This window comes from Micrasema longulum, unplaced genomic scaffold (genome assembly GCF_059751315.1).
Source record: "Micrasema longulum isolate JH-2025_06_02 unplaced genomic scaffold, ASM5975131v1 h1tg000657l, whole genome shotgun sequence".
In the NCBI taxonomy this organism is placed as follows: domain Eukaryota; kingdom Metazoa; phylum Arthropoda; class Insecta; order Trichoptera; family Brachycentridae; genus Micrasema; species Micrasema longulum.
This window is the reverse complement of record NW_028277853.1, coordinates 590,784-617,912: the sequence shown is the minus strand read 5'-3', so window position 1 is coordinate 617,912 and position 27,129 is coordinate 590,784. Positions and strand designations below refer to the sequence as shown.

Sequence of the window (27,129 nt, the reverse complement as noted above, 5' to 3'; positions counted from 1 at the left end):
AACTCAACTGCAGACGTGTATTATTCAGAATTGAAGACAATGACGGAGAAGCTCGTGGTAAAACAATCGAAATTGGTCTATAGCTCAACGCCACTGATGCGTCACGACAGCGCTAGGCCGCACACTCCACGGCAGACGGACGGTCTGAAGAGCTGAAGCTGAAAACTCTCTGCCATACACCATACTTGCAGGACCTTATCTAATTGGTGATTTTTTTTCTAAATTTGGGTTCAGGTTTCAGTAAAATTTCTTGAATATCGACACTTTTACATCGTCTTCCGTGGTGTAATCGCAAAGGCATTTGACTCAATTACGAAAAGTTTTAGGTTTAAATCCCATTGAGAATACAAGAAAAATACTTTTTTGTGCTCTAATTCACTACTGTAATGTGATCAACGGGCCTGTTGCATGGTGAATTTTTTTTTTTGTCAAATGGTCAAGTTTAAATTTGACCTCGCGGGTTCGATTCCCGCCAGTTGCGAGAGAAAAATCGTAGAAAGATTTTTTCTCAATTGATCTGAGATTTGGGGTGTATTTTTCATAAGTTCGTCCCATATTGTCTCTTTCCCACGTTATGTCAAGCCTCTTAAATATACAGAAGATTAGCGAGTTCCATCAAAATGCATGAAAAAAGTATTTTTTTAATTATAAAAATCCCAACCGAATACAGGATAAAAATACCATCAAGTTGGAGCGTAAAGTTATCGAATAAATATACAATTTTAATATAACGACATTGAGAGCTACGAATTTATGGCTAGACTCGCCAAAGTTATTGTTATAATATTTTGGCTAGAAAATGGCTGACGGGTAATTGAAAACGCGGAATGCGCGGGAAGGGTAAGAGGGTTCGCACCTCGAAATTCCTGCAACCTATACCACTAATAGGGGAAGCTAGTACAAGTATGTATAATGTGGAGCTTTTAGTGGGCACAAACGTGTTCCTTTTGAGCTAATTTCACTGATGCTGAATATACAGTAAACCATTAGAGCCTTGTCATAACAGACAAAAGGTTCATTCTAAACCATTTAAAGGATCCCCGCCACAAAATGACGGGTTGATTAGCAACAGGGTTAATTATAATATAAACGATTTATTGTAGCGTCAAGAAGCCTTTTTTTGTAGAAGTTAAGTAGTTGTGTGATTTCAGTTATATAATTTTTAGTTTAGTGCCGAAATAAGGCGTTCATTTGCAAAAAAATACATACTTGCATTAAAAAATAAAATAATATACGTATTTAACATGTAAAAATGGCAAGAAAATATTATTATCAGCTTCACTAAATACAAAAATACTTTTACTTAAGCTGTACATATATATATATATATATAAAATATATAGGTTATATAAAATATATAAGTTCCGTATGTTTGTGGGCTCAAATCTCAGAAAATAATCAATGGATTGACTCAATTTTTACAGAACACTGCATTTTAGCAGAAGAGTGTTTTTAAACATTTTATTTGGAATTTCCAACGGCAACGGAACATTCTTTGTGTTTTAAATTAACTTATAATTTGTCATAGCTAACAAGTACTTAATGACAGTTCTACACAGTGCTGCCATTTTATAAATTTTAACCAAAGCTACATTTTTTTTATTTTACAACATAGTCACAGCAACGCAAATTAAGATATTGAATAATTAAGCAATGTGTTTTCTCGGTAAATGTAAAGTTGCCAGAATATTTTTATTTACTCTCATAATAATTCATATCAGACGAATCCACAGCAAGGCGTGGCCGGGTTCAACTAGTATAATATATATATATATATATGAATATGCACACACTCTATTGTTATAAAAATGAAGAAATTACAAAAGCGAAATACTTTAAAATAACAAACGAATACATTGAATTGAATAGTTTAGCTCAACAACATCAAAAAAAAAAAAGATATTAACAAAATTACTTTAATTTAAAGAGGGTAAGCATCGTCAGCTTAGTGATGGCGTGACTACCGAGATCTATTACCATACTTGAAGTCCAGAGTTCGATTCCCGGCAAGGTCAAAATAAAATATGATATTTTTTTATATTGATGTATTTAATGATGGTCCAAATTAATTTGTGACATGCCCTTAATATTATATTTTGTGCATTTGTTTTGAATTTTCGATACCCTAATAAATTGATTATAATTTATTGTTACTTCATCCTTTTATTTATTTTATTTTATTAGTGTACAAGGCACAAATGCCTTTTATAAACAAAATATAAACATAAATACATTTAACGTAACAGTGTTCTATTACAAAATTATAATTTAATAACAATATATCTATACATATTACACAGTTGTTTAATACACTGTTCTATACAACAACTTTGCGACACTTAACATATTAAGGTATAAACAAATATAACAATAAAAATAAAGATAACGCGGTATATTCGAAATAGCAAAACTCATAAATCATTGATTTGTTGGTATTGTTGCAATCTATATTGAATATCCTAGGTATAATACAAACTGTCTCCTGATAAGAGCTCAGGGGTTCTCAACCGTTTTAAAAATAAATAAAATAATAAACCTTAAAAAAATATTTAAAAAAAGAAAAAAATAAAACTATTATTACTGTAAACATAGTTTAAAAAATATTATTATTATTAGAAAGTTTATAAATTGTTAATAATTTTGTTTGATTTAATAAAATTTTATAAATTACAATCTATTTTGAACTGAATTTTATTAAAATCAACCGAACTTTTATTAAATTGCATTAATTATAAAATAAATTATGATCTATTTAAATTTTTTAAGCATTTTTGTGATTCTTGGTGTAACATATAGTTTGTGAAATATGTAAAGGTTAATCTATGATGATTTGAATATAAATATATATATATTGTGGTATTTTAATTGTTTGTGAATATTGTGTAATATCTGGACAAAAACTTGAAGCGTGAGACTAACACATAAGGCGTCAGATTAAAAAAAATATTTTTTAAGATCCCATTTTAAGAAGTTTATAAAGGCAGTAATTTTTATTTATTTATGGACAGACAATTAAAATGGGCAAAACACATAGACGGACTCACTAAAGTAATGGCATCACTACATAGCCTCTTCTATAAAATTAAAGATTTTATACCAAGAAAGGAAAAAATTATGATGTACGAAGCCTATGTCAAAAGTAAATTGAGTTACATGATCGCCTTCTGGGGAACTGGTAACAAGACAGACATAACAAGAATACAAAGACAACAAAATAAAATTCTTAAACCAACATACAACCTACCCTACCTGACCTCTACGACTGAACTGTACAAAAAAACACACCAGTTTGACATACTACTTGACATACTACTTGACTAAAATTGAGACCTTAAAAATTGTGCACAAAATAACACTGGGAAACATACAAGACGACGACATAATATTAGTCAAAAATGCTGACATGCACAAATATAACACCAGACAACAACAACACTATCATATTGAAAAAGCACAAAGACAAACACAGGACAGTCAAAAATACTACATAATGGACTTAAACACTACAACGACCTACCTTACTACTTGAAAACTTTTAATGGAGACAAATTTAAAATCAATCTGAAAAAGCACATTATGACTGAACTAACTAGACTAGACGAGACATAAAATGACTAGACAATATTAAATTTCTAATGTAACCCTAACGGGTTTTTTAAAATTGTAAATAAATAAATAAAATAAAAAATATTTTATGTATGTTCCACCAAATTACGCAGATCTACCGGTGAATAAAATAGTTCACCTAAAGTCTGTATTAAGAAGCGAGATTTATTTTCGCAAGCTTAAGACTTCTATCATATCACTTCACTACATCTTGAATTACTCTGGCTACGTTTTCCACATACGATGGAATTAAAACTGTGTTGGTCAACGTATAAATCACTAAACAGATCTGCTCTGGTATACATATATACATATATATATTTAAAAACATTTGCGTTCTAATGATTTTCTCAAATATTTCAATTTTCGCGGCCATTTTAAAAGATTTGTAATTAATTCAATATTAGAAAACGAAAAATAACGTTGTAACAAAGCGGGGTGCGAACCTCGGGCCTTTAATACGTGAATCCACGATTTAAAAAACTTGATTAGAAAGAACTATGCGTTTTAGGCGAAAAACATAGCTTAGTTACACATTATATTACGAAAATTGCGGTAATTAAATAAAAAAAATACTAAGCGCATCAAAATGTCGGTAAATATACTTTGTAACGATTGTTTTAATGTAAGACAAGTTGTAATATTTAGAAAAAATCGTTCCGATCCTCTTAATGTTTCCACCTGACCGGTTTTTGCACATCAGTTCACCCTCAGCATTGCCAATCTTGACTTGAGGGTAAATTCTTTTTTAGGAAATCAGACTTTTCCGTCGACCTGTCATTCTGGAACCTTTTTCTGTTTTCCGAAATTGGATTAAAGAATATGCTCCCCCAACCAAAGGCAAGTAAATACAACTTTAGAAAACCAAGTAAAAAATGTGACGAAATGTTCAGTTTAGCAAATTATTATTAATTTTCGTAAAAATACATCAATAAACCACTAGATCAGATTTCGGTATCGGATCACTAATGTTGAATCCATATAGTCTAATTGATATTGATAATAGTTATGTATTAGTATTATAGTAAATATTCTGACCTAAACTAATTCTACTCCCATATATTCACCACATTACACACACTTCATTCCACGTAAAACTTAACTCACCAAACTTCAAACCCACGAAACGATAATATTCCAACACAATCGTATAATATCATATGTACCTATTCTCATTACATCTTGTTGCCTTGTTAAACATATGTATTGTTTGTCTGTTTAAATCACGTCTGAAGAAACATCTCCTTTTTATTTCTTAATCTCTCCTCCTTACATTTTTACTCTTTTTTCCTATTGAGTAATAGTTTTGATTTAAGTTAATTTGTAAACAAATACGTTTATTCCTATTTTTATACATCTTTAGTTTTTTAATATATTTTTTTTTTCTATTAAATATGTTCTGTTACTTGAATTATAAATATAAAACTATTATTTTATTGGTTGGTTGGAAGAAATTGCCATTTGGCAAAGGATCCGCCAATGTACAAATAACATTATGTACAAAAGTCAAATAAATATTGTTTAATATTTTGTTTACGTAATTGGTGCTGTGGTAGGTTTTTTTCATTATTTTACAATGTTTTACAGAAACGATCACAGTACGGAACAAAAATTATGTAGTACATGATATAAAATATGATAGAATAATTTAAAAAATTAAAATAAAATAAAAAAGTGAACATTAAATTTATAAAAAGAAAAAAAGAAACACAACATCCCTAAATAAAAGATAATAATTAACATGAGAAAATCTTATGTTCTAAATATAAATATAATAAAGTAGAGTTGAGAATAATTTAATATAAAAATAAAGTGGTTAGTATTCAACTAGGTAATAGTAAATAAGAAAATTAATATAACATTAGTACTTTATAAATAAAAAGTTTTTTAAAGCAAAAAAAACTTAAATGATCTAAATAACATATTTTTTTTATCAGTTGGTTGAAAGAAGTTGCCATTTGGCAATAAATTTCGTGGGGTAATTACTAAAACTAGGTAACTTCAAAATCAGCATTTCTGAGTTAAACACATTATTGTATCCTTCTCAATGAATGTTACAAAAAATCGAGTCGTGCAATCGAATCAAAATATAAACATATATTTATTAATATTTGAATCATTGACTTTGTGGTTATTCAAAACAATTAAATTAAAAATAAAACCACTTCTTTGGTAAACACTTATTTTTATTATTTTGTTACCCGCCAGTTTCGAAGCTACACAAGCTTCTTTATCAATGTTTATAAGCTCATTATTATTAGCTCCATGTGTTAAAATTAAGTATTTAGTAAAGACTGTTAAAATAAAATAGTATAAGATCCACTAGTAAATTATACATTGGGAAAGAAGCTTGTGTAGTTTCGGTAAAAACATGGTTAAAAACAAGGTTGTTTTAACTGAACTACTATTTTATCATAATATTATTTAAATGCATCGTGACTTGCCTATTTGTAGCATTCGCGGAGAAATATACAAATATGTGTTTAAGTGGTTAAATATATATTTTTTTAAATAACCAAAGTGTACTAATTACCCCACGATATTATATTATCATAAAACTGTGTGATAACAATAATTATAAATAAATAAACATTTAAATACTAGTCGATAGATTGTTGTAAATTTACGATTCAAGTTAATGTAGTAAACGTAAAAACATTATACTGAAATGATGATTTGAAGTCACGTTAGATTGCAACTAATGATTTACGTTCGTTGCTTTAAATTAAAACATGTCGATTGTTTTCTGCTTTTTCTCATTTTTTATAAAAATTAAAGACGCATGAGAATCTAATATTCAAACCGAACATATAAATATAGAGAATCGAAAATGCCACACTTAAATAAGGAAGTCCACAACCTACAGGTAGGAAGGTGAATGTTGAACAGTATGAAAAGTGATTGAAAAAGTGTTGAAACTTAAACCGGCCAATGAGAGATCACAGGCCCCGTTAAATTGCTAAGACTCCAATATTTTTAACAGCTTCATCTCAGCTAAAAAAATATCGAGGTTAAATTAAGACTTTGACAAAAAGCAAACATATAAATGTTTTTTTTTAAATGAAGATGAAAGAGAAATATAATAATTATCCTAAAATTATGCGGAATTTAAGTTTTTATATTTCTGATAATAATAATAACTTATTACTGAAGGAAATGCATGACTTGATAAATGGCTTAAATAATAACAAATCTTAAGAGTTGACATCAAGCATCAAGTTTTAGCATTGCTAGAGGTCCACGACTGACATTTCATCGACAGTTCACGTCTGAACTCAGATAAGTCTGAACCACTGACTGAAAATGAACGGAAAATTCCATTTTACTTTATAGACAATTAAAGATAAGTTAATTTTCCATTGTAATCTAGCCTTTAAAGAGTTTTTGTGAATCCTTGACGTATATAATGTACCTAGGGAGTGGACATGGATTAAGAGATGACAGCAAATTTTTCAGTAAGACAGTCAAAATTAGAAAAAAAGGGTTAGCATTGCGAGGATCTTCGAAATAACGTACGTCATTTCTACATTAGTTCTAACATAAAATATTTTTCAGTTATTGGAAAGTGTTATAACATTTGAGGTACAAATTAAAAAACCAAAACCTCAAAATGAGGTAAACAGAGATTTTGATAATGCTAACATTTGTGAATTTTCCAACCTAAAGACACAGTCTTACCTTTTTTTTAATTTGATGCCAGGTTATTCCGTAATAATATTAAAATTCGATTTGAAATATTAAAAATGAGCATTCAATAAACATACAGAAATGTATGCATATTATATCGATATTGTAGATAGAACCGACGCTGAAATAACAATTTTAGTAGATTATTAAGTAGACCGCGATGTTTGAATCTCTCAAAGTGTAAAGGGAACATCCAGCGCAGCTCCTCTCCTATGGGATTTAGAGCTTCATAATAATCATTGTACTTTAATATGTACACAAGTCTTCCTGAGATTTCCCGGAGTAGAAACAGTTGTTATATCGAGTAGGCCAACTGAGACATTGTTAACGTCTATACCACAAAACGCATTGTTCGTTCCCAGAAACACAATCCTCCAGTGTTCATGGATTAATAATGTAACGAGACCACGAACACAGCGCATGTCGAATTCAGATACACAATTTATATGTGACTAAATTAACTGAAGACAAACGATTTGCTACCAATGAATAACCTGAATAAAGCCTTGATTAGTGAGTAATTTAGTTACTGTATATTTTGAATTTATCAAAATTAATTAATACGAGAATCATAACCTTTTACTAAATTTGAATGAATGAATTAATGCCATGTTTAAAACGCCTAAAATTTTATCGATAATTAATTTAAATACACCAAAACCGACAAATTACTAAACTTACCAATACTGTAGCAACAATATTTAGATTTCATACGGAAAAACGCAGTCATCAATAGATTTCATACTCAGGACAATATGTACAAAGAAACCGGTGATTCATTCCATGCGAAGTTTAGAACCTTCAAGGCGGCTTTTTTTTTGTATTTTATAGGTGAGGGTTTTTTACATTTAATGTTATTCAAAATCGTTTTTGTTAATTTTTAATTGGATACGCCTAATACATATTGGATAAATAAGATTGTATTTACAAATGAAATGCAGTCAGTGTCATTCAACCATTTTCTCATCATACAGGGTAGCATTATTTTGCAAAGCGTCACGGCCAATTATGACGAAAGTCCGTTAGGAAACAGAGGCAATTACCCACGAATAGAAATGCCATTTATCACACGCTAAAAACGCGTCTTTTTATTATACGTCATCGGCCCCTACACCGGTACAGCGGCATTTACGCACGCTGCGAGTTAAAACGGACGGAGTCTCTCGGAGTCGAAGTAAATATGCGTTGTTCTCAAAGGCCTCATTACGTAGTTAAACTCCGATCAGACGTTCTAACTAAAGCCGGAGGATTATCCCTTCTGCGGCTGGCTTACTCCGCGGAGAATCATCATCCATGCGGAAAATGGATATCATTAAAGCAATTAAAGGAGGCTTCGACGCCAAATATTTACCCAATTAATCAACACACCTGACAACCGCGCTTTGATACTCGGTAACAAATGAATTAAACCTGTTTATCTGGAATACGCATACTTAGCCTTTTGAGTAGAAATATGATACTTAGACTTATTGTGTATTAAGACTATTATTAGTGTATACAATTTACTCTCACCCACATTTACTTGAGCGTATCAATAAACATGAAATCGATATTGTTGATAATGTTATCCCCTAGCGGATGAAAATACAATTATGTAGCAATTAACAATGACGTAAAATGAGGAAATTCAGTGGTTTTTAAAATATTTCACTATTTTATTAAACTGAGCCAAAAAATGTATCAAATTATAAGCGTTAATGTTTTTTAAATTTTGAAATTACTCCGCGTGTGACGTCTCAAGTTCTCTTCCGCTTCTTCTCGGACAGTTCTGACGATCTGTTCGTTGATTAACCGTAAACCGGAAGTCTTTCACGACTCTCTTATCATTTATTTATTTTACTTATTTGTTTATTTATGTATTTCACAGTTTTCAAATGTACAGAGTTTCTTTGCTTTAGGTCCCGACTAGCTAAGAAATTCCCGTGTTTAAAAATTACATTCTTTTAAACATGTATTTTATTTCATTGCATTCAACGATGCTTAAAAATTCAAACAATAATAATAATATAGAAAAATTTGAAAAATAAATATAAATTATAAAACATGCAGGTAGTAATAAAAATTGAAGCATAAATATAAATTATAAAATATTTCATTAATAGTAAAGAAATGAGACATAATTATTAAAGATTAGAAAACATACCGATAGTAATAACAACTGAAGCATAAATATAAATTACGAAATAAATCATTAGTAATTAAGATATGAAATATAAATAATTATTTAAAAACATACCGGTAATAATACAAATTGAAGCACAACTATAAATTAGAGAATATACCATTTATAATTAAAATATGAAACATATGTGTAAAAACTAATGAAAATAAGAAAATTAAAACAAATGTAAATGACTAAACATAAAAAATGAAAATAACATATAAATAAATACAATAAGGAGATATTTGTCAATTAAAAGTAACACAATTTTTGGTCATGAAAATATTTTACAGGATATAAAAAGGTCTACCCCTTATCCACTTGCTTACCCTTTCTTATATAAATTGTAACTGACAGACGCCTTTATGTCTAGTTGGTTTCATTGGTTGGTTCTTAAAAACTTGTGACGTCATTCAAAGTAGTTTGTTTTTATTCAAATATTTTTTTTAGCATTTTTTTCGTACGTTTTCAAGAAACTTTCCCGTGCAGTTTAATGCTCTCGATTTTGGCGCGTGCAAGAAAACCTTTTTTGTATCCAATTTCCCGTAGGACTGATCTTCCTCATTAAATAGACACTTTGCGAAGTAAATGGAATTTAAATTCGAAGGTAATTGCCTTCCTCGCTTTTATTATCTAACGGTATTTCGCCGACGTCAAACGTGACGCCCTGTCGGCAAATGTCGTCGTATGCGATTAGAAAATGCTTTAATTACACTGCGATTGTGAAAGGCGTTTTATTCGTAAAAGCAATCGAATTTATCGAATAAATAGGCAATTTCCAATAAATGTTATAATTTTCAAGTACTATGATAAATAAATAATAACACTGATAATCAGTGTCGTAGCTATGGTAATAAATAACACAAAAGAGCGAACAAAGGAATTTGTTGTTTTTATTTAAATTTTTTAAATAGTGCGCGCATAGGTGTGTATGTGTGCTTTTATAATAACATAACATATCTAAAAATAATTAACTGATTATTTTAAACTAGCTTTTCAACATAAATGTAATGTATTATAATTATGTATGTAAATATAGCTCCTTCTCCCAGGCATATTTGCAAGCATATCGTGATTTTCTATCACTTTGTTCCGAATTATTGAAGGCAACGCAATGAGTATTTGCTATTTATATCCTTTGATATTCAGATACTATAGGAATAACGTACCGATTTACAAGTAATTAATTTATTTTCAGCGTTCTATTGCTGACATACGAGTATATGAACTTGAATTACCAATTTAAAATGATATCCAATTATATGAAACTTTTAAGTAATAAAAAAATGGAAAAAAATAAATGGAACACAATTAGTATTGTAAAACGTATAAATAAAAATACAGTTCCGTTCGGGGGGATACGAAATAAGTAATTTCAGTGCTATGGGAAATTAGATGTAAAAAATGTTTTCTTACACGCGGTAAAAATCAGATCATTTAATTGCATGGCGTAGTTTCTTGAAAACGTACGAAAAAACAAGATTTTAATAAAAATTATCTACGTCACAAGTTCATCCAACCAATGATAGATAATTAAAAAAATAAAAACCACTGAAATTCCTGAAAATATTTTGTATCTTATTTTTTTTGCACTTTAATTTTGTTCTCCAACTGAATGTGGTTTAAATGATGTTTAATTTTTAATGTAATTTGTTTTATTTAAATTTTATCATCGCGTGTATCAAGGTAGCGGGTATATTAAATTTTGTATAATTATGAACGATAAAAGGCGGTAAGCAGCTGGAAATATAAAGAAAATAACACAAACAGTCTACAAGAACAAGGGAATACTATATTGTAACAATTGGTAGGATTATATTTGAGCAAACTGTAAATATTTTTATGTCTCCCGAGTAGAAAGTAGCAGACGAAAGATAAATTGTATCGTATCCCCTCACACGGCAGAAATGGCAAATGGGAAAGCAGTGAAGTGTGCTGGAGGAATAAAAGCTGTTTGCTCCGATCACTGGACCTTAAGCGATTCCTTTTGTTGGAAAGATGGCGCGGGAATGGTCATAAAGGCGGCCGAATTTCCCAAGTTGAAATATATCCCGAGAAAGCGGGGAAATGTGTTCCTTCAATAATCCGACCCCGCTGTCACGTGTTCGGATCGCACGGAATCAAAATAAAAGGGATTTTTCGCAATAATAGACATGAGCAAGTAGAATTGTATTTTGCATGTAATGAGAGTTTATTCACGCGTCCAAAATCTAAGTTTAAATAAAGCATTCGCGAAAGCTAAACATAAAGGCGAGTAATACTCGGCTAGTCTCCGTCGGATATGAGGCTCAGACTCACACCCTTCCTTTCACGGTAAATATTCCCACAGCAAGCCCACTGCGGGGGAGGCTTGAACTTCACGTATGGTTTGGACCCTTTTAATATTTGATGAATTCAGCGCGTCTCAAAAGTCTTCACTTTACGAAAACAATACTCGCGATAGCTTAACTTTATTTTTAAAATGTTGTATTTTCTGAATCCATTATCGTTTTATCGACTATCATACGAGTACTACTTAAATATTTAATATCGCATTCACTTTGATCGCAAAAAGGTAGATATTGTAAAAACAAATGAGAAATAACCCCGAAAAAACGTGGATACGCGAAATGGGTCAGTTTTATTTATAATGAGGAATTCAAGCCGAGCCCGGAATTAAATTTTAAAAATGTTTTCGTGCACACGTAAATATTTTAAAATTTTGGAGTAGGATGAAATATCTTAAAAACGCACGCAAAAATAAATAAAAAATGTTAAAAATAGTATTCATTTTAAAATCGTAAATAATGACGTCACTCTTTATATCTACGTGTAGTATTTCCGCTTAAAACCCCCGCAACGTTTTGACCATATAAAAAAAAGAGTATAATTTGTATAATTTGACATTTCAACCAGAGACTATGTCAACTTTCTAGGTTTTTCTAAATCGAAACGTTCGTAAAAACAACCATGACATAGAAATGATCAAATTACAATCAACTAAATGAAGTTATCAAAGCAATATTCCATAGATTCTTGTCAGGTCAATGAAAGTAAGAACGCCAACCATTTCATGACGTCACTACTGAAAAGTGACACACTGATTACAGTCGGTTGGCGCGGTATTTGATAAATGTAACTTTAAAAAATCCTAATTTTGTAAATAACGCACAAAAAAAAAAATATACATCCATATATATATATATATATATATATATATATATATATATATATATATATATGCGCTTAGTTAAATAGTACGCTAATAGAAAAAAAAATAGAACACAGTGGAACTCCTCATTCACCAAGAATAAAAATAAGAATAAAGAAAAAAATAACCATGGCTTCATTGGGACGTTGACAAGGAATGTCCGGGAAACAGTGTTTCTAAATAAAATACTAGATTTGAGAACAAAGCGTCCGCTTAACAATAAGAAATATTAAATAATGTTTGAGGGCATAAATTCGCAAAATATTCTGAAACAGCCTAACAAAAAGCGCTTAATGCGTTGACAGATATTTCAATAGAGATCTACTTTCAGAGAGGAATACGGAAGTTTAGACATTTACAGGGCTTATGACATGTCATTGTCTGGATTAATAAATTACTCAATGCTACATTAACGATTCTGCCGATGATTAAATATGCATATGCATTTCATTATTTCTCGATTCACCCTTACAACGAAATATGTTTTGAGCTATTGATAGTGACCGATAAAATGACCAGAGCATACTGAGCGACGAGAGAGCAAATAAAAACGAATAAATTCAAACGGCAATTGTCAATTATTGTCGATAAGATATAAAAACGATTGCTTGTTAAAAAATGTATCTACCAAAACGAGAAAAGCTCTTGCTCAGACGTATTTATTTATTTATTTATTGACACTTTATATACATATACAATAAATATACATATAAGGGCGGGCATATTGCCTTAAGGCAATTTCTTCCTACCTACCCAAACCGTTCAGTTTGAGAAAATTATAAATACATGGACATATTGAATCTCACAATTTTAAACAAAAATTAAAAGCAAAGATTAACAAAAATAAATATATGTATAAAAAAAAAACACTTTACTATGAAGAGAGGAGAGGGGATAGGAAGGAAAGAAGAAGGATAAAGGAACAATTTAAATATTTAGATAGTGACATTTCAATCTCGACTTAAATGTAAATAAAGAAGGGGCGTCTCTAACATTAGTGGGTAGATTATTCCACAATTGAGCGGCTACTACTGTGAAAGAGGAGGCAAAAAAAATAGAGCGATGACAGGGTATTAAAAGGGTTCTCTCGTTACTAGAACGAAGAGATAGTCCGTGTTGTGAAAGAGGTTGGATGAGCTCTCTCAGATAAACAGGCGAAGTGGGATTATTTAAAATATTGTGAAGAAGTGATAGAATGTGAATGTTTCTTCTATGCCTGATACTGAGCCAGTGTAGTTGCGTGCGATACTCGTTTATGTGGTCAAATTTGCGAAGATTAAAGATATAACGAATACAAATATTCTGCAATCGTTCTAACTTATCAAGCAATTCAGAGTTAGCATCTGGATAACATACATCCGCGTAGTCAAGGAGTGGAAGAAGTAAGCTCTGGACTAATGTTTGCGTAACATTAATTGGCAAGAAATTCTGTAATCTTTTAAGTGAGTGCAAACTGCTATAAAGTTTACGACTAACTTCGTTAACCTGATCGTGCCACTCTAAATGCTTATGAATGATAATACCTAAGTTTTTGACTGAAGTCATGAATGGAATTTCTGTACCATCTATTTTGAAAAGAGGAAGTGTGGAAAAATTCACTTTTGAATACATTTGTTTACTACCAACAAGTACAATTTGAACTGAAATGACAATTTTCATTTGGATGTCAACTGTTAAATGGAATAAAAAAAGTATGCATCAAACCAACACAGGGATTCTCCAATCAAAATCACGTCAATTTTTGTTCAAGCCGTGATTTACCTGAAACAAAAGAAAAACATCATGGTTAGTTTTAAATATTATAAAAATTGTTTTGCAAATATGATGTTTGGATTGAGAATCTCTCGATCAAAGTAATTTGGTTTTAAAAGACTTATCAGCTTAATTTACCCTTTTACCACCTTCGTAAGAGAATCGACGATAAAATGTATCGAATATTCCAGGGAAATTAAAAACCCTTCACTCCTGTTCACCATTCGAAACTCTTTAAAATAAAAAGAACACATTAAAGCTTAATCAATCTTCCCTATTGTCACCTTTCTCCCTATTCTTTTATTCATCGCTTTCGCTGGGGTTTATTTTTCATAATTAATTATTATTCAGACAACAAATAAAAACAAACTCTTCCATCTCCGATCAAATTACACACTGTCAACATTTTCCCTTTGTCCAAATATAATTAAAATTTAAAATGTATAGCGTTTATGCATTAAGAGACTTAAAATATGAAAAATATACAGGGTGAAAAAAAATCATTCTTTAAGAATGAAGAAATAAATAATTTGATCTAACCGCGACGTATTTTCTATCTGACATAGGACTATATTTTGAGGCGTTACATGAAAATCGGAATATCATATTTTAATTTGAACATAATAGCGGACAATGACGATATTATCGAAAAATCCAAACCGACTCATTTATGAGAAATCGATAAATTTCTGTGGAAACCACCTTGTTAAAAACACCTCAAATGTCACAAACCGACAATTTTTCAAGAGAGTTTTTAAACTGATTACAGTGATATTACTGAAAGTTTTTACTTATATCTTGTAATGAAAGGAAATTATAAACATTCGTTTTAAGCACTGTGAAGAACTTAAAAAATTAATAAATATCGCATAGTAAAATATGCATTGAAATAAGAACAAAATTTCTGATACTATATGTGTTTAGTGCATACTATGCATAATTCGCTAAAAGTGATTAAAATACAGTTAAAGTCATAGCTGTCCTTGAATTCAACTTAAAATTATAACAAGAGAAAAAAAGATACTACCAAAAATAAAAGTAGTAAATTATACAATATCATTATTTAATTTATCGGAAATTAATTTTTTCAGAATTTTTTGGAAAAAAACACGAATATTTTATGAATGTTTTTTAAAAACAAATAAAGTACGGACACAAAAAAAAATCATTCTAGTGTTCTTTCACAAAAAAATACAAAATCATATCAGGTTTGGGTGCGGAAAACGGGACAAAGATAACTCGATTTTATAAATTTTAGGATATAAGCAGCCCAACGTGCAGTTGTATTTTTTGCACAATATCTAGGAGGCATCTGCGGAGAGTGTCAGAAAAACTATGTTCAAATATCTATTCATCAAGTTCTTTGATACGCATAAGCGGAAATGGCGTACACGTTGTAGCTTCATATAAATGGGAGAATATTTTCAATATTAAGGGTAAAGTAACCTTTAATAAAATGTGGATAATTTGGTGAGTGCACAGAGCTCCAGCGCCCATTCGTTCGATTTATCTCCAGATCTGTTAGTAAACACATTAATGGGAAGTCTTTTGCAGAAATACATGTAAAATTTCCAGCCATTCAGAGGGCGGGAAGTGAAATAAAAGCGCGAACATAGGGGATGAATAAATTTACTTCTCATGTAAATTTTCATAAGGGGTCTACGCAGAGGCTTTCACGGATAACGGGAATACACGCGCCGAAATCTGCCGTATCAGCGGCCCGTGTTTTCAGTCTCCGGAGCGAATATTTTTTTAAACCACATTACTCGAAAGAGTGACGTACATATTTTCGGTAAAATTGCGCAAATTTAACTATCTTGCAACCTGGTATACTAATACATACACGAAAATCACATTTCGCCATACACAACTTCTTAACGCACGACACGGGAATATTGTACGGGCGAGATTAGGATTTGTATTGGAGTGTGCCGTTGGTGAACGAACATTTTTATTTGATTAATTACCAAAGTGAAAATGATCTAGTTACAGTTGCATTTAGGATCACATTGAACGTAAACAACATTCCATACTATTTTTTTATTTATTTAAAACTTCAAGTACAAAGAATTAGTACTTTGGCGGACTTATTGCTAAAAGCAATATCTTCCAGCCAACCAAAAAACAGACTGGTCAAAAGAAAAAGATTGGTCAAAATTTTGTACTGAAAACCGTAAATATATATTAAAAGATACATACGTAATGCTAAAATAAAATATTAAAAAAAACCTAATAATGTAAAAATAACAGCTGTTTTAATTGGGAGATAAGGCTTATATATTATTTTTTTCTTTTAAATGTAAATTATTTTGTTCGCATTGAATGATGAGGAAAATGTGAGATCAGATCATGAGTTTGGAAGGAGAGAGAAAGAGGAACCAAGGAAATAAAAAAGGGATAAAAAAATACATTTGAGAAAAAAAAGGAAGAAAAGACTCTTTGAGTTTTTACTCTTCTTTTTTCTCACTACTTTTGGCCCTCAACTGAGATTTAAAGATTGTCATTTTTTAATAAAGTTTTCAGTCATAAGAAAAAATTTTGTGTTTCGCTTTTATCTATATACATGTTTTTTTATTTATTCATTACAAAACACATCGTTTTATTTTACAGATTAAATAACATATAACAGTAGATGGCATATTTTATTTGTAAAAATATTCCTAATAAGCAAAAGTGCTGGTATGAGGGAATATAATATATTATGACACTATTAAACGTCGATAAAACAACATCACATATCACTCGTCGCATAGGCTATAAGAACAGTTTTTTAAGGTGTTTTTTTATGTGCGTACGAGTATATATGTATATTTTTTAAGTCATTAAAAAGCGAACTGTTGAATTTTTTTGCTCTGTATAAAAAACTGTTTCTGTTTCTGTTAGTCCTACGTTGCTCGTAAGATAAATTATTTGACGCTCTTGTATTTTTTGGATGTATATTGTAGTAAGATTTTATTTAATGTTCGGCTTTTTTACTATTTTTCATTTTAATTAATTAATCTAAAATGAGCGGTTTTGGTATTTTATATAAATCTTTAGCCCTGATATATTTATTAAAATAAAAAAGTGCTTTAAGTGTTTTATTAATTGTTCTTTGAACTAATTAATTTCTGTATTTGTTAACTAAACTACGACTATATTATTTATCCATATACAGAGTGTAGAAGTATGAAAGCATTGTATATCTTTAATTTTGTTATCATACAATCAAATCTTATATCGATTTCGCAGTTCCAGATATTGATGTTACATAACAATATTGTCTAAACAACGTGAACCTGGTTTGCAAATAAGGGAAATATGTTATTTTATTTTATTTTATTTTATTTGGGATTTTCACAGCTATTACATAAACAAAATAATTAGAAAAATCTTAACAATACTAAAGCCAATTAAAAAAATTCACTGTAAATATAATGACACATAATATATAAGAAAAGAAGTTTAGTAATTGTATTTGTATGACGTTTGTATTCATGTGTATGTGAATGTGTGTATGCGTGAATGAATGAGGGAGAGGATACATGTGCGTGTGGGAATGAATGAGGAGAGGGTGCGTGTGTATGGGTGCCGAAGTATGAAAATAATATATTTGCTTAAAACTTGTAAATTGTATTAAAAATGGTACAATAAAGAGCTTAGTAAAAAGTTAGAAACCTTTTTGTTAAAATTCAAATGACGAAATGATATAAATTGTTTTTTTTTTTTTTTTTAAGTATGTTAAATTTCAAAACCGTATTCTGAAGAAGAAAAAAATAGCATTTTATTTTTTAAATTTAACTGATACACATCGAATGAATAATGTGCGACGAGTCCAATGCAGTACAGTAGGTAACCACAAAATGCAGTAAATACGAAATAATGACAACAATATTACGAAATATCAATCAGATTTTTGTTTTAAAATTATTAATGTATTGTCTCTCTCGCCGTCATAATAAATGCTTTCGACACTTTTACTGGAAAGACTTTATTCCATGTGATCCAGAATACTATTATTTTCTTTACATATTTTATTCTTGTCGATGGCCTTAAAGGCATTTGTAGATTGTGTCACTACCTCAAAGTCTTGCAGAGCAGCTGATCGGTCTGATTTCGGTCCCACACAATTCAAATTACAGGAAGTCATAAAATCTTTCTCTTGGATATAAGATATTGAAAAATTTGGCAAGACACAAATATTCACGTCATTCTTAGTAAAAAGGCAAATTAAAATGAAAGACTTTTTTGATTAATTATTAAAATTTTATTTCAATGAAGGAGAAATCATTATCATCACTCCCTTTGCACCAAATGGTGCATAGGGTATTAAATTGATGTATCAATAACTGTGTACAAATTACTTCCGTTAATTACGTCCCTGGTGAATGCGAATTTGTTAAATAACGATTTTTTTAAATACGCCATTTTCTACAATTTCATATTTAACGTGAAGAAAACGGCCCTTTTTAAGTAAAAAAACAAGGACATTGATTTCCGCAGAAGGAAAAGCTGCACAAAGATTTAAAGTTAGTAAAGATCGTCTAATTCTTAAAAATATTGAAAAAGAAATCAAACAAAAACAAAACAACAAGTAAACGTTACCAAACGATAGAATGGCATATCACTCTGTCTTTGCATACAGACCTCGCTTCATTTACATTTATATATCTTCTCATGCACGTGCGCCGGTTATTCCGACAATTGACATGTCCATCTTTAAATATTTGATGGGTTTGGTCATGCCATATCTTTCTCGATTCCTCTATTTCTGCATCCATTAACATTCGCATCGTAAATTTCAGATAAAATATGTCGATGCGGAAAATAATTTTGAAGGCATAATTAAAGATGTTAGTGGTACCGAACGGAGGCCTCGAGGGTGCAGAAGTTAAGGGTAGTTTAAGCCTATGAAAAGCCCAAGATGATCCAATGACCCATAAAGAGCTGGAATAAATAAACTGCAATAATAATACGAGTTTTTGTCAAGAAATAGACGCAGAATCGCCAATAGCCATTTACAGGGCTTATGACCTGTAAATGCCCAGACTTCCATATTTCCTTCTCAAAAATGTTTTTCCTCTCTGTTAAAATAAATTTAAATATGAATAACTCCCTCGGGGAGGAAATCCAGCCAGTCTGCAAGCATTTAGACATACTAAAACATTGTTACCCTAAAAGTACTTGAAAAGTTCCATTCTTTCTGCAATGCAAATCTGAGTTACTAAATAAAATGCGTTTTTATTACTTAAAGCGTTTTTTTGATCGGATATAGGTGACCCCCGGTAAGTACGAAATTAATCAAAGACGATTTCGTCAGGAACGTATTCCTCATACTCAACGGAGATTTCCTGTGTTTCGATCATCTTTGCTGTAAAAAGTGGAGTAAATATGATCGATCCGTAAGTTTCTGTAAAAATATCTATTTCAATAGTTTTTCATGTCAACCATTTCGGAAATCGATACGAGACCTTTTGAATGACAGACAAACGCGCTAACCATTAGACCACGAGGTGGACGAAAAAAATCGCCGTATTTTTTTCCACGCCCAATGTACTAATCATCCACGATTTACCCTTGATTCTTAATACTTCAAGTTTTACAGTTTAAAAAAACGAATATTTGAGAAGGCAAAAAAATACCTAATTTTTCGCCGGTAGAGAAATTAGAATATATAAGCTGTTTTAAATAATTCGTAAATCCAAGTGTTGGTTGTTAAATTTCCCGGTCGAATTCATACAACCGGATTAATTCAGTCCGGAAAGAGGAAATTGGCACAGCTGCGTAGTTAAATATTAATCATGTTGTGATCAAAGCTTTTAAGTATGAATATTGCACACAATTTCAGGCCAGAGCGTATTGATTATTTATTCAAAATAATCGTAGCATAAATGGCGCGAAAATTGAGTGAATAAGCTTAATGGCAGATAGCGAACTTATTAAATATGTTAAATCTTTATTCTTTATCATTTAACGCGTCATTAGTGAAAGTGGTTAGTGAAATTCATTTGCTAAAAAATAAATCAATAAATACCGTCAGCATATATTTCAACAGAGTTAGTACTCCAAATTAGTTAGTAGCGAAATTTCTAGATGACGATGTCGCAAAAGCGATGAAACCCGTAATCAGCGGCCCCGTGGTGTACGTTCGGCCCCGTGGTGTATGTAAAACGCTCGCCTCACGCACGGAGGGTTCCGAATCCGATTCCCGATGACATCACAAAAAAGGATTTTCCTCAAACCTGAGTGTTCTGTGCCGTAATTCACCACTGTTATTGGTCCTCCCGCCCTGTTGCGGTGCACATAAAAATAAATACATTTGTGCAGAGTAAAAATTGTAAATAGTAATAATAAAAACGAAAATCTGGTACAAAATACGGCGATTATAATAAACCATTTTTTATACCGTCTACTCAATTCCTACCCGCAAAAATTACTGATTTTTACTTGAGAGTAGCCTACAAGTTGAAAATACTCGTCTGGGTTGTGGTCTTATTTCACACACGGATCCGTATTAAAGTGTTTGAAAAATATCGTCAAGTGATAAAAATGGTGCGCGTGTACTTTTCATTTCTTATTGACGTGTGTACCTAGTATCTAGTACCAATTAAAGTTTTGTTTTTATATTTGTGGAATATTTTTTTAAATAGAAAATTAAATTTGTAATGACGAGGTGTGCCAACTTGAAATGGTCCCAGAGAGGAAATAATTCATAAAAGCAAGATACAAGTTGCCTAAGAAATTCACTTGACACACTAAAAATATATTTCAAACGGAGATGATTGAATTGTCAATTCATTGCGCATTGCACTCCCTAGTTTCGATTTTGAAATAGGCGAGTCTCTGTGACGTCTCATCCGGGTTAGTGTCCGCTTCCACAGGAAGAGGATCCTCCTCCCCGGAAGTGAGGCCTCTTGGCGATGATTGTAGAAAGGAATGAAGATCGAACGTTTTATTATATTTACTTCACTAGGGAGTCTACAGCGTGCTGGGGCAGATACGAGTTATAAGAGAATCAGTAACGGTACAAGAAATAAATCAATTAAATATATTATTACAGCTAAAATATTTGTGAAAAAAGTTTTAGATATGTATTTTTGCTCTGAAAATTTAACAGAGCATAAAGTAATCTGGGGTTTGTTTTCTGAACTCTCAAAGTATTTGAAGATATCGAATGAATTCAAATCTACTTTGCATACGTCCGTAGTTAGCTCCTTTATTTGATCTCCACAATGCATTACATTCATAAAAGAATTTGAAAAAATACAATGGGCATTTTTCCAAAATCTGAACTGGAGATGGACATTTACTGACCTAAACTATAAATCTTCTTTTTAAAAAAATAATTTACGTCCGAGTGATCGTCGTCTAATACTGGATATGGTCGTTTTTTGCAATATAGAGCCCGACTCTAGTCTCAAAATTAGCTTTTAACGCTCCTGGCTATCGTACTCGTCACACATCTAACTGTTTATATCATGTACCATCCGTTCGTACAAACTATGTCCAGAACTCTCCACTTTTGCGCTTCGCTATAGAGTATAATTTGAACTTTCATTATATTGACCCCTTTGACTGTAATAATATGACATTAATACTTAATGCTACCTTTGTTGATATTTTACATTGTTCATGTTCGTTTACGTACACTATTCGATTTAACAATTAGTCTTACAATGTCTTAATTTTGCAATTTTATAATGTTTACAAATACTAAGTTATGCAACCTAATTTTTCAAGACTAAATCGATACTTATTTACATATACACACCCTCACCCTCACTTTTACACCCTGATACATACCCTCATACACACACACAGACCCACACCCACTCACCCTCTCTTTCTCTCACACACACGAATTCTTATTCCATACCTACTCTTTAATGCATAATTATTTTTGTTTCATTTTATGTTTTTTTTGTTTTTACATGTATATTCGCTGCATTACCGTTGATATCCCAAATAAATAACACAAATAAATGAATCAATGACAGAAATGAGTGAAAGTAAGGCAGTCACCGTAGACTGTAAACTTTTTTGTACATAAAAACATTCTAATAATTATACTTCAAGGTTGTGGCACAATTAAGTAGTTCCCGAATGAAAGAGACGGATTCACAAACATAGACCAACTGTCCATTGAAAAGTGAAACTCACCATCTGAAGGGAGAAATGGTGGATGAAAGAAATAATGAAAGGACGGAAGAAAGGAATGAGGTCGTGAAGGGTTCTTCACGGCTATAATAAAGCCACCGTGGTGCCGTGAAAATTCCTTTCCGACGAATAATATGACCTCTTCTAATATTTTTTTATATTCTGGTTATAGTAGCATCGCACGTTACTAATATGTTTAAATATGTATATTTATTTATAAATTAGTATGGTCCCCTCAATATAATGTATATATTAATCAAATTGAAAACATTCAAAAGAAATTTATAAGGAGCCTGGAATATCGTTTTGGTAACATTGAAAATGATTACGGCGCATCTTTGATCAATTTTAATATAGAATCACTACAAAAAAGGCACCTTAGATATGATTTAATTTTTCTTTTCAAAATTCTCAATAACATAGTTGATTCGCCGTATCTTTTACAAAATATTGGTTTCCGTTGTCCTCTTCGCTATACTAGATTAAATTCCCTTTTTTATGTACCAACTTGTAAAAACAATTATACCTCGAATTCATTCATTAGACGTACCTGTAGAAATTATAACGGACTCAGTATTGATGTAGACATTTTTAACTGCACGTTGCATTTGTACAGAAAATTTCTTCATGGGGTCGATTATTTGGGATAGTTGCTGAATGTACATCTTGAGTGGTTTATGCTATGTATATGTGCCGCATGTAATGTATATGTTTGTGTATGTTTTATATGTGCGTTCATGTGTGTGCGTGGATGGCTCGGAGTGTACATTCGGTATTTTTATTTATTTTAATTTATTACCTCCATGGAAAACGCAAATGTCAACAGTTATCCTTTTTTCACTTAAAATTCTTATTTATTTTTTGTCACATTTAATGTTTATATCTTTTTAATTTATGAAAACTTAATTGGTCTTTTTATGTTAAAAAATTGTTGTTTTTAGTACTGATTTTGTATGACTGTATGTTTTCTAAATAAAATAAAAATAAAAAAAAATATTTCCGAAAACATAACATATACATTCTAATTAAAAAAATAAAATAAGCTTTTAAACAAATGTTTCCCGGTCAGAAAAATAAAAAAATATATTTTAAAAGTTATTTTCAAAAAACCGCGACTTATTTTTCAAGTATTAAAAATAATGATTATAATTAAATTAATAATTCTTTTTTGTATAGCACTGATTTAAAACATCTTCTTTTTTTTGCAATTTATATTTTATCCTAAAAATATTCATAGTAATTAAAATAGAATATTAAAATTTTTGTAATACGTCACTCCCCATTATGCACAAAAAATAGTTTTTTTTTTCTTTTACGTAATGGGAAACATTAATATAAATAAATGTATTGAATTTATATAAAAAATGTGATTATTAGTAATAATGAGTATTTATATTTGTTTATCTGAATAAAAAAATAAAAAAATTGCAACCTGTTCAGTCGTGTTAGTTGACTTAACTTATTAAATGATTAAAGTGCAGTATAGTGCGAATAAAACGATAAAGAAGAAAAAAAAGAGTTTCATTAACGGACTACACTAAATCTTAAATATTGTAGCATATACATGAATACTGGCAGCTTTTCCCCCGATCACGATCGATGAATATAAATATAGATCCAGAGAGATATGTATATAGTTCGCTGCGCGCACCAGACGGTCTCAATAAACACAGTCGGGACCGAAATATCTTCTTTCCGATACTGAGTTAATATCAACAGCGGAAAGCCGAACGATAAAAAGTCAACATTTGTTTGTAAAACCAAAAATATGCAAGTTCGGGAGCGCGCGAGTAACAAAAACTGGTTTTAGTTTGATATTTAGGGTTGATAATTTGAATTCACTACTTTTGGGAACGATATTACTGTTGATTATAAAAATATTTTTTTCTTTTTTCTTTTTCACATCCGCTCCTAAGTAGAGCGCGTGGACATAACAGACGCCTCAAAAAGACTCTATCGCCAGCCAAAACTCTCGCCTCCTTCCTCGTCTCTAATTCCGCCAAATTTTTCTTAGAACGTATGTACCTATTATCTAAAGCAAAGGCCAATGAGTTATTTGACGCTTATTTAAATGCACTGTTTTAATAATCTAACTCGTACGTAAAAAAACACATACACACAATAACGATTTAAGACATAAATGAAAAATAATGGAAAATTAAGGAAATTACCAAGCATTAGAATATACGCAATGAGCTTGTTATTGATGCGTATTCAATCGTTTCGTATTACGTAGCCGGATTACTAATGAATGAGTTAGATATAAGATGTATTTTGCTCACTTAGGAACATCTTGGACATTGGCCCTCTCAGAACTGTGTATTTTGCTCTTTTCCAGTCAGTGGCTACCTGTGGTATAGTGGGCTGGGGAGGTTGCACTACGTCTATCATGAACTCCCTAATAAATGTACAAAAAATTATACTTAGAGAGATACTTCGATATCCCTCAACTTTCTCATCTGAGACATTGTTTCAATTTATGAAGGTACTGGACATTGGACGCTTATTTTGAAAAGAGTCATTGACACATTTCTGGTCATGCAGTTACAAATAGAGATCATAGCAGAATATTCGTACGAGGTTCTGAATTTAAATTATTGAATACCAAAAACAAGTACGACTTTCGCTCAGAGAAAGTTCTCTTTTGTGGCACCAAAAGTGCTCGTCCTGGATGAACATATTAAGTTCTCTAAAACGAAAGCTATTTTCAAGAGAAGTGAACAAGTTGGGATTTTGTCTAAGGGAAGAGACCATTGCAGGAGACTGCCGCGAGACATCGCATAGATGTATATGAGGTTTGTTCAGAGAATAACAGGAATTTTTTATTTCACGGGTTTGGAGAGTCCGATTGTCAACATTTTTTTATTATTTTAGTTTACATTTATATATATATATGCATAGTACACACACATAGCATATAGTATACATACATGTGGATATTTTTACACAAAATTTGATACAAGTTCTTTGATCCATTTATTTTAACAAACGAAAATCGCCGAGCTCATAAAAACACGTCTAACCTCAGCGGCTGCCACAAAAAAGTAAAAAATGAATACAGCTGAAAATTTTATCATACTTCATGGGCATGTATACAAACATATTAAAAATACTGTTGACAATCAGACTCTCCAAACCCGCAAAATTTAAACATTCCCGTTAATTTCTAAACACACCTCATATACTATTAAGCGTGTGGTCCAGATACTTATGTAATAGTTTTAATTTTTAGTATTCTTTAAAAATATGTATGCTTCCACTTTTCGCTATGTTGTATCCCAACTCAGCACTGAGCTCTTGGCCTCATGGATTGAGGGATACGTAATTGTTGTTTTTGTAATATGCATCTTCATATGAATAAATAAATGTCTGTTTTAAACTATTCAAAAGAGAACTATCATAAACAAAATATTTTAACATGTTCTTCTTCATCTACAATAAACGTCAACAAATTTTGATTAAAATTATAATATTAACGTTTTAATAATGTAATTGAATATAATACATATAGTAATACGTACCGTGACACTCTTGACGTCGGAAGTAAACGTTATTAATAAATTTCCTCCTTGATAAACTTCCGCAGTTTGCATCACATTTCAAAGGATTAATATTTTAACACGACAGTTTTAAAATTATCACTAACTTAAAACATCTTATTGAGAACGAGCTGCGGTGGCTATAATATAAAGTACTGTAACAAATGCGCACAATATACTGAAAATGACGTGAAAGTTAATAACATAAATTATAGAATAAACTTGGTATGATATATAATTTAAGCGAATGACTGAGTTCAAATTCCATATAAAATGTAGTTTTGAAGATCACAGTACATGGATTTGGAGGGAAGAAACGTGTGACGAATGAGTTTAGTAAATGAAACGACGAACACGTCACACGTCGCGTCGCGTGTAAAACGTCAAATTACCTACATACATTTATAAAATTACCACAAACACACGTTTTACCAACACTGAGAAGAAAGCCTATCGAAATAGCAAGATTTTTTGTTGATTGAAACATTATTAAATATTAAAACTGTCTAGAGTTAAATTAAGACTTACGTACAGGTAGATTCCAATTAAATAAACATATTTAAAAAAAAAAATACACTATTCGGTAATGAGAAAAACGCACATAAATTTTCTCACGATTAGGTAGGCAGGTACCTTATTTCACTGAAATTTAAAACAAATCGCTATTTTTTAAGCACTTCAATATATTGAAACAGTGGTAAAAATAATATAATGGTGATATTAAAACATTTTTTTTTGTAAATACTTATTTGTAAAGACGGTACTGTTAAGTTGCTGTAAGTTGTACGGCGGTAGTCGCGCGGTCGCGGACGGGCCGTGCCGCCTACTGAATGCGTACTAATACTAGCCGCGAGCTTGCCCATAATGAAACTCTGGTAAGCAAAGCTCCCGATAATCATTTATTTATCGTACTGCCAGACCAAAGCAGTTTTCAGTCTCGAGTAGGCATAATAACGTTTTTAATACATGTAACACAGTAAGGAATAGACGCTTAACGAGTCGTTTTTTGGTGAGTATAATTTGTATTTCAGCAACAATCATTTCGACACATTAAAAAA

At 31.0% G+C, this 27,129-nt stretch overlaps 1 protein-coding gene across 13 annotated transcripts in view; it reads right to left on the bottom strand.

Annotated features, from left to right (window-relative positions):
* The window catches only part of heph (polypyrimidine tract-binding protein 1 heph), a 728,190-nt gene that overhangs the window by 182,960 nt on the left and 518,101 nt on the right, over positions 1–27,129 (bottom strand). The window contains exon 1 of one of the 13 annotated variants that reach the window (XM_088229268.1): positions 26,054–26,201. The exons of the other annotated variants lie outside the window; for them this stretch is intronic. Within the exon in view, the coding sequence (XP_088085394.1) occupies positions 26,054–26,125 (72 nt within the window). The 5' untranslated portion in view covers positions 26,126–26,201. Of the gene's footprint in view, positions 1–26,053; positions 26,202–27,129 lie in introns of those variants that run through there. 13 annotated transcript variants of the gene reach the window in all.